Raw genomic sequence first — 9,424 nt, 5'->3', positions numbered from 1 at the left:
GTCGGTTTTAATGATATATATATTTACCTTATACGTGCATATCTTTTAGGGATTTGGTTTTACTGAATAAAGATATTTATCTTCTAATAAATCCCTTTTGGAAAAAGATAAGATTGTTTAAAAAGTATTTTAAACAAAAAGATAAGTTTTGAATAAAATCTGATTTTATGCTAAGTTTATCTTATTATTATTGACAGTTTTTATTCTTAACAAAAAGATATATTTTCGGAAAACTGATTTTTAGAATATATCTTTTAAACTTATCTTTTCAGAAAATCTATCTTTTTCAAGATGAAATGAATATTTCGAGTGTACTATAAATATGCTCATATGTATTCATTCAAAGTTGAGGCTGACGAAGTGTAGTGGTCGTGCTTAATGGTTTTATCCTTCACCACGAAGCTAAGTCAGTCCTCCTGGTCAAAGTTCCTATCAGGTTTTTGGTTACAGTACGTCTAGTGAGTTCCAGACAGATCTTGAGTGTTCAACATATTAGTTTTATACATTATATCTTTTATATGTATTTGAGAGTTGTTTAAGGGTTTGAGTGAACTCTTGTAATGGGGAATTAATAAGGGTTTGAGTGAACTCTTGTATTAGGGTGAGAACTTGAGTGAGTTCTTTGTATGTAGAGAAGGCTTTGAGTGAAGCTTGAGAGAAAGAGAAAGAGTAAGGTTTTGAGTGAAGTCTTGAGTGAGAAGAGAGGTCTTTGAGGGAAGATTTCAAGCTGCAACTATTAGAGGGAATAGTTGTTGGGGATATGAGTTCGTTGAGGAACTCGGTAGAGGCTCAAGTTCCTCATAGGTTGTAACAGAGTCGTTGACCTATTTTAGTGGAATGTTTTGAGTCAAAATCCCTTTGGGTCGAGGTTTTTCACTTCCTATTTGGCCTAGGAAGTTTTCCTCGTAAAATCTCTCTTGCACTATTTCTCTATTGCGTTAAGTTTCTTTTAATTCCGCAAAAAGTGACTAGCAATCTCCATACTACAATTCACCCCCCTCTTGTAGTATTTCATCTAAATAACAATACCCTTTGGTGAGGAACAAGTGTGAGAAAATCATTGTCCCGATGTTGTTGCTCCTTATGTAATGTCAGACGCTTTATCTCTTAATTAATCTAAGCTTTGTTTGTTATCAAAAAAAAATAAAAAATGTATGCATTAAGCTAATTTATTTATGTTAGAGATTAATAATTTGTAGTACATTCAACATTTTTTTTATGTTGGGTAACCGAGTACCCAACCGACTCTAGTTCCAAAAAATTAAGAATTGGAATTGGAAGGAACTGGTTGCAACCGATTTATTAATTTAATACCTGGAATTGGAAGCACTAGGTCCAATTTCGACTTCGAATCCGCCGATTCCTAACTGGATTTGGTTTCAATTCTAGATACCTGGAATTTGCTCACCCCTATGGTCAACCAATATCGTGTATGATCTGATAAATCCAACATGTTTATGACTTGACTCGATTATGACCTAACTCTTTTGAGCCCACTATTTGATCAACCCAACTTGTTTATGAACATTCGTTCCAACCTGGGCAACCTCTACCTAATTAACCTGAGCAGCCCAACTTGTTTAAATCTTGACTCAATTTTACTCCATCCGTTCCTATCTGCAACCCAGTTAACTCAACTTATATTTAGACCCAACACCAGCATGTTCTTACCAACTAACCTGACTTGTTATATGCCTTTTTATTTGTACAAGTCATATACAAAAGCAAATAAAAATGCACCCTTATCTATCAAGGACCGCTTACTATTTTGCATTAATGAACCCTATACAGCATCATCAATTTTTTTATTTTTTTATTATTTGGGCAAAGCTTTACCATTTGTTAACCATTATCAGAATAGAAGCAATCTTTTTCTCAAAAAAAAAAAAAAAAAAAAAAAAAGTAATCCTTATGAGAATTAGAACAGATGAAAAGGTTTTCTGCAATTTTATATACTAAGGCCAAGAAAAAGGTTTACCAGAATTCTTAGCATTTCATGCAGCAGTTCACAGGGCGCAACAATATGGCGTACAATGTGGATTTTGGACAAAAGTCATGGACGACATAATGAACGGCGTTCTTAAGAAATTGAAGGATCATCATTATCATTGGACGAGAACACCAGAACAAAACGAGCATTTAATTGGCCTTTCGGCCAAATTTGAACACCCCTACATAGCTTTAGCTAATTCTACCAAGTTAGCTCAATGGCCTCAATCACACATCCTCGGCCACTTAGCCCCTCACTCCTCAGGTGTCAAATGCAAGCACCTATTATCATCTTTGTACAAGAGTAAAAGGAATAAAAACAACTCAAGACTCAAAAGTTGGGAGCTGTCAGTTAAATCTGTAATTATGAGTTTGTTCAGCCTGAAACTCTTTCAAGAGCCGGAGGGACTGACGATAAAGATTGAGGTCCATGCCATCAACATTCCTGCCAACTCGTGCCTTCAGTATCGGCTACCAAAAAAAATTATATTTTGTTACCATGAATATTCCCTTAATCGATCCAAAGATTATCACACAATTTAAGTTTACCTGATTCTCTGATTCAAAGAATAGTTCTCCGATAAACTGGTAGATGGAACCCACTCGATAATTTATCTTCAAATGCTTTGTGTCAATCTTCAGTGTTGCATTTCCATCAGCAATAACTGCCACAGCAGTCTCCACAGTATAATCCAATAGCCTAACACACAACACCAATCAAAGTTAAAGATCCATCTGGTACTCCCGATACATTATAAAGTGTTACAATATCCAGTTTACTAGACAACACGATCTGAAACAAGAAAGTACATTCTATCAACTGTAGAATGCACATAAACTTGACTCCAAGACTTTCATCAGATAACATCAAAAGAAGCAGTAATAAGTTGAGATCACAATAAGATAAACAAAATAATAGAATAAAACCTTATGTCAAGTGTAAGAATTAAAGAAAATCATAATGATCATGGAGAAATGGGAGAGACAGTAAGCCAGACCCTGATTGATATTATTCATCAAGGACTGCCTGATTAATTTGATTATCTACTTGCGTCTTCAACACATTGTACAACTAAAAGCAGGCTGAAGAAGAGAATAAGATAAGGCAGTGTGCTCTGCATTTCACAAAAAATTCTGGTGTTAAATTTTATCATAACTGAGAGTATGCTTCCATTTATCTATGCATGAGCTAGCACATAGTGACTGTGGTTAAATTATAGGTGCATGTCCACATTTTTTTTTTGTCTTCGACAATAAACATGATCTTGGCTATAGCATAAAAACCTAAGCATACTAACTCTCACTACGCATACTGCACAGCTAATGGGAGGAGAAAAACTAACTTTCCAGTAACGCGAAGTGATGCCCCATTTTGAAATTGTGGAGAAGACGAATTCAGCTCTTCCAATACAACCAAGGCCCCCGAACTCACCACAGATGATGCCATGTGTAGGATGGTCAAAGTATAATCCCAAATTCTTCAGCAGAATGAAAACTGCAAGACATATACAAGAGATTATTTTCTTAATTGATACAGTCTATTTTCATGGTGTAAACCAACTCAAACCATTAAAAATCACGACGTCACATTATAGTCAAAGCATTTGTACACACATGAGATTTAAGAAGCATCATTGAGCACCACATACATGACTAGACCTGATAGATGATCATTTAGTAATTCAGAAGTTGGTTTCATTTATGATCAATAGAAAAGAAGTTGAAAATCTTTCATAGCAGGGCCGTCCCTATGAATGGGTGACAGGGGTGGGAACCAAAACTAAGTAGATTCATTAGGTCCAATATTCAGGCTCCACTAAAGCTTAATAGAATCCTGCGGGATCATTGTGCTTCATGAAGCACGACGAATCTCAAAGCCTAATCTTAGCTCCGTCTCCAATGGGCTCGATGCTAAAATGCAACACATTATCAACAAATTTGACTCAATTATCAATTTAGGCTCGAAAAATGCAACACATATTATCAACAAAGTTGACTCAATTAACAATTTAGGCTCGAAGAAAGCAACACATTTTCATCCAAATTTAACGCAATTAATTTAGACTCGAAAAATGCAACTCATTAGCATCCAAATTTGACTGAATTATAAACTTACACTTGTAATATGCAATACATAAGCAATCAAATTTGAAACACTTACCAGTTCAGGTCCGAAATATGCAAAACATTACCAACCAAATTTGACACAAATTATTAATTCAGTATCGAAAGATCACATAACATTCTTCTCGTTTAAGAATATCGACGTAAACTGCACATAGCAAAACTCTAGCAACAAATTCTATAGTTATAAACTTTCATAAATTACAGTAATTATAACTAACAGTTCAATAACCAACCTAAGATGAACCCTAGATTGACTTTACTGACAATGAAAATTAAGATAGTGTGTAACTAAACCCTAGATTGTGAAATTGATATTTTATAATATTAAAATTTATATAGAAAGAATACCTCCGCTTCAAAGGAGGTGAGAAAGCTCATAAACTGCTTCAATGGAGAAGTTAAAAGCACGTTTTTTTTTTCGTTTTGTTGCTCGGGGTTTTTTTTTTTTTTTTTTTTTCGTTTTTTTTTTCTGGCTATTTCACCTATTGTCACTAAACACTTTAAAATTCACCAAATGCCAAATTTTTTGAATTCACCAAATGCCACCCAGTTTTTTAAAAATTTACCGAGTGCCATTAGTGACTAATGGCTGTGTAGGCACGGAAATTTTATTAGGTGTCGTTACATATTGTTTGGGTCAAAGTCAAACGATTGACTCGTATATATTGACTATATAATTAATATGGGTTACTTTAGCTCGTATTATTTATTTTAGTTAAACTCATTTAATTAATAATAAAGTCCAACAAAATGGATTTGATTTAATTTAAATGGGTCATTTGTGAAAGGAGGTGGACATGGATATGAGGCCCATTTAGTGATCATCTTGAAACCCTAGCTTAGGAGAACTCTATAAATAGAACTCTCCTCCCTCATTCCACGCACATGAAAAATCCAGAGAAAAATCTCTCTACAGAATAACCTCTCTACTAAAAAAACCTCTTTAAACTTCTCTAAAAAGTAAAAACCAATCTCAAGAACTAGAAGAAGAACAACAAGCACCGGACGTGTTGTTCCATTCTAGAAGACCAACCTTGATTGAGATCAAGCCTTTTTGCCCCTCTATCAAGGAATTCCAGTTTCGACTACAACAAATCGAGTCATCTAACGACGTAACGTGGAGATCGAATAAGTGGATTACATTAGAGATTGTACTCAAATTTGTTATATTAATAAAAATTATATTTGTTGCATTTATTTTGACTATTTCGCAGACTCAAAATTTGTGTTTACAAATTTTTGGTACGCTCGGTGGGAACATCTCTCAATCCGCCGCCAAGGATTTCTCCTTCGCCCAGCAAAGGGCTGCGGAGTTGGCTGCACTGTTCAAGGACGACGGCTTGCGCACTAGAGGAATGAAGAGGAGGGCCGAATTTCAAGAAGTTGTCGCGAGACTTCGAACTGCTATCGTCCCTACTAAGCCAAGCACGAGATCTCGTGGACGTTCCTCCTCAAATCTGTCGCTTCCACCAAGCCTTTTCTGCACTTCTCATGAGATTCCGGTGTTCGGCTTATTCCCTCCTCCTGAAGGTGAACCTTCCGCCTCTACACACGACTTAGAGGGGACTCCACCTGCCAGATCTGAGAAGTTGGTTATCCACACCAGCCCTCTTTTTGATGCCTTCGACAAAGGAGATCAAGGAAGTAGTTGTGCCTCATCTCCTTCAACTCCACGACGAACTTCTAATATGATTGATTTTTCTCAATCATCACAAACAACTATTGCCGCAGTTATGGTAATTGAATCCAAGACCGTCGAGGAATAACTTGTCGAATTGAAGGGCCTCCTTCAAAAGTTAATGAAGGATGGAGAAGAAAAAGACGAGCAGATCAAGCAACAAAATGAGAAGATCTCTACTTTAAACAAAAAGCTTGAAAAACGTCAAAAGGGAGCAAGCGATTCAGAAGAGGAAGAAGTAGACTCCGAGGGAGAGAGTTCTAAATCAAATGCTAAAAGCGAGTCCATATTCATCATCCACAAGATCCAGGATATGATAGCAAACGCTATCAAGAACCAACTGGGAGAAGGTTCTCGCGACAAGAAGCTTTACGAGAAACCATATAGCAGGAGGATCAGCAAATTGAAGATGCTTAAAGGCTATCAACCCCAAAATTCCAGCAATTTAATGGGAAAGGCAACCCCAAGCAGCACATTGCTCATTTTATTGAGGCATGCAACAACGCTGGAACAACAGGAGACTTGCGTGTCAAACAATTCGTTCGTTCCCTTAAGGGAATTGCGTTCGATTGGTACACTGATCTCCCTCGAGAGTCCATAGATAGTTGGGATTGTTGGGGTTTGGTGAGTCCGACTCACCGCGGAAACAAACCCCGACCCAAGGAACCACTTGCAATAATTAAAATCATAAAGCATAAATAAATAATCACTAAGAAAAGATAACGAATCTTACCCTCGAAGCGAGCTTCGCCCAAAAACCGGGGCTCTTACTTGAAAGCTACGAGCACGTCAAGCGCCGCGCCTCCAACGGTATCCACCCACAAAAAGGCGAACACAACTTTAAGGTCTACTACCTGGGGGTTAGCGAAGTCCGACCAAAACCCGAGTGTTATATGAGTTTAAGAGTTTTCCCAATATTATGGAATGCTCTTTTTAACTCCCACTCAAGCATCATTTCCTATGCCCAAAGTTGGGTATTTATAGGGAATGATGGAGTATGAAAATCTCTCCCATCAATGTAAAATTTTCAAGGCTTACCTCGTCATAGGCGATAGAGCCTTTCCCGCCAATTCCCACTAGAGAGCGAGTGGCTCTTCTAGGCGGGCAGCTGACAATGAGATTTTCTCATTTTATTTTAAAGATAAAATAAAATTATTAAGCAAACTAGTAATAAATCAACAAGTGTCAAGCATACATGAGAGAGTAGGTGAGGACCACTTGGAGATGGGGACCAAACTTGCTCCCCACTCTCTCCCTCACCTTGTGCCACATGGCAACCCACTTGCTCCCAACCTTCCCCTTATACACGACCCTATGGCCCGAGCCAAGCCACGAGCAAAGCCCGAGCCCGACCCGCACCCAGCCCGCACCTGGCCCGCACCCAGCCCGCACCTACTGCTGCTGTGGCGCGGCTGCTGCTGTGGCATGGTGCGGTTGCGGCTGTTGCCGTGGCGCGGCGCGGCTGCTGCTGTGCCTAGCCGCGGCTGGCCGTGGCTGCAGCACGGTGTGCCGACTCGTCTTGCCCCTAGCATTCGGATGCTCGGGGCACTCCGATGCTAGGGGTATTTTCGGGAATATTGTTGATTTATTATTATTTTGCGCGTCTCGTCTTTTATTATTTAGACTCGACTTCCGACGATCGGTTTCGACGCTCTAAGCTCGAATTACCGATGTCTAATTATTTAACACTCGGGCGACGAATTAATTTCTTCCGAATTAATTCATCGAGTTGGTTCGCATATATTTGCTTGGGTGTGACCCGAAGGGTTCAGTCAAGATGAAGCTGTAATATTAATTATAATAATATTACTGATCGGAAGCGGCCTCCACCCAGGCATTCCGATCACTTGACCTTACTGAATATATTAGCTTTCTAATAATTCTGAACCCGCTATCAGAATAATACACTTGTTCGAAGGACACTATTCCTTTCAATCTCCCACTTGTCCTTCCGGACAAGTGTGCATTTAGTGTATAGCCTTTATCCTATGTCTCTTCATGAACTACAGAGTAAGATTACTAGTCATCTCTGTTACGTCCAGAAGTGTTTCTCGAAATCCGAGTTTGACTGTTAATAAGCAGATGATTTCTAAAATCCATCTGAGCACGACCATGCATTTTTCACAGTCTCGCTCTTCGAGAGGCCTTGTAAACAACAAGACATGTTCCCTATTGTTAGTAGGGGGACATTTCCAGTCTTGTAGTGTAGCTTCTCTTACTAAGAGGACTCACCCGCCCAATATCTGTCTTTATAATCCCCAATTACGGCAGACGTTTGGCGGATACCAAAGCGGACCAGTACTCAAACAAGAGGTCTCCCACTACTCATGGTCAAAGGAAAAGAGTTCCGATAGTAATAATGAGAAAATACTTATGACGATTTTAAATCTCTTAAAGTATCCTCATAGGTCGATCCAGTATGGTTCTAAAACAATACCTGTGCAAATGATTTATATCCTCATAGCACAAGAAACGATGCTATAAATCATACTACACACTAATCTCTGATGGTCATCAATCGTCCATAAAATATGACCTTGATTAGGGATAATTTTCGATTAAAATATTCAATGTTCAGTTAATAGGTGTTTCTTTATCCAAGCCATTGACTTGATACCCTATTTTGAATATTTATTAAAATCGAATGGACTCATTATTTAATTCTAAACCATAATTAAATAGTTTTGTGGAATATTTAGAAATATTTTATTCCACTATGAAACTTCACAATGTTTCATCTTATGATAAATGGTTTTTCCCAAATGTTTAAAGAGTAATACTCTTCATAAAACATTCATAGAAATCATACCCATATTTGATATGTTTGATTTCTTTCATGCAATTATGAATGTTGTCGTTCACTTATTGCAAAGGTTTAGTTAAAATTACTTTGCAAACCTTAGCATCTTCATTATCCACTATTTCCATAATAAGATGATAAAATTTTGAGAGTGTTAATGGATTACATGTGATTCAGGATTTATTGTCCAAGAAATGGCTCCCACTCATTTTCATGATATGAGACCTTCTACTTGATAACCTACAATCATTAATGTTCAACAACGAACCTTTCCATTTAACATCTATCTTATCATTGCCTTTAAGGCAACAATATTCTCAACATATATTTTAGTAGACTCCCCGATGATGCCTTGCTTGGGTTTTACTCCAAGCGACTCACAATGATTTGGGATACCCTAATCACTTGTGATCATGGAAATTTTCCTTAAATTCCCGCACATTATACATGGATGCACATCCATGTTACCATTCTCAAGCCACGACACTTCTTGTCTCGTGCTTATAAATGGCTTCCTTGCTAAGGATCTAATCCTTGTTAAGGTTTGTGCTTGCAACATCAAAACTCAAATTATATCTGTTTCCATGCGTCAAGAACTCATCAAACTACTTATCTAAGTTCTTTGGATGTTCTTAACTATAATCTAATGATCTAATACTTAGATTAATGTCGATTGGTATTATATACGTACTTCACATGCTCTAAGCATGTAAGTCATTTGACGATTCCATATCATAGCCTTACATGATGGATTTAATTCTAGAATGATTCTCAATTTTATTCCATCCATGTGACATTTAGCTCATACAGTTACACTGAGTCTTGCCAAA

General features: G+C 37.6%; 1 protein-coding gene across 3 annotated transcripts; it reads right to left on the bottom strand.

Moving 5' to 3' along the window:
• Window positions 1–1,854: 1,854 nt before the first annotated feature.
• On the bottom strand, window positions 1,855–4,526 carry LOC110689154 (CST complex subunit TEN1-like). 3 transcript variants are annotated; one of them, XM_021865881.1, is made up of 4 exons: window positions 4,350–4,450; window positions 3,333–3,484; window positions 2,539–2,689; window positions 1,855–2,460 (listed from the first exon to the last, which is right to left on the bottom strand). In XM_021865881.1, exons 2-4 carry the CDS (start codon window positions 3,434–3,436, stop codon window positions 2,338–2,340), a joined length of 378 nt encoding a protein of 125 aa, XP_021721573.1. In that variant the 5' UTR covers window positions 3,437–3,484; window positions 4,350–4,450; the 3' UTR covers window positions 1,855–2,337. The 3 variants fall into 3 exon arrangements, with proteins under 3 accessions (XP_021721573.1, XP_021721572.1, XP_021721571.1); XM_021865880.1 differs by lacking the exon at window positions 4,350–4,450 and adding an exon at window positions 4,151–4,326 and having other exon boundaries at window positions 1,856–2,460; XM_021865879.1 differs by lacking the exon at window positions 4,350–4,450 and adding an exon at window positions 4,465–4,526 and having other exon boundaries at window positions 1,857–2,460.
• Between the last annotated feature and the right edge of the window lie 4,898 nt (window positions 4,527–9,424).

The sequence above is a fragment of the Chenopodium quinoa genome, unplaced genomic scaffold, assembly GCF_001683475.1.
Source record: "Chenopodium quinoa cultivar QQ74 unplaced genomic scaffold, ASM168347v1, whole genome shotgun sequence".
NCBI classification, from domain to species: Eukaryota; Viridiplantae; Streptophyta; class Magnoliopsida; order Caryophyllales; family Amaranthaceae; genus Chenopodium; species Chenopodium quinoa.
The sequence above is the reverse complement of the archived record's forward strand: the minus strand, read 5'-3'. Positions and strand labels throughout refer to the sequence as shown.

Excerpts from the sequence above, each read along its gene's own strand:
- LOC110689154 (XM_021865879.1), bottom strand. The coding sequence starts at position 3,436 with ATGGCATCATCTGTGGTGAGTTCGGGGGCCTTGGTTGTATTGGAAGAG. Across the intron at positions 2,690-3,332 it reads TCACTTCGCGTTACTGGAAA|GCTATTGGATTATACTGTGG; the intron begins GTTAGTTTTTCT and ends GTTGTGTGTTAG. Across the intron at positions 2,461-2,538 it reads TCTTTGAATCAGAGAATCAG|CCGATACTGAAGGCACGAGT; the intron begins GTAAACTTAAAT and ends TTTTTTTGGTAG.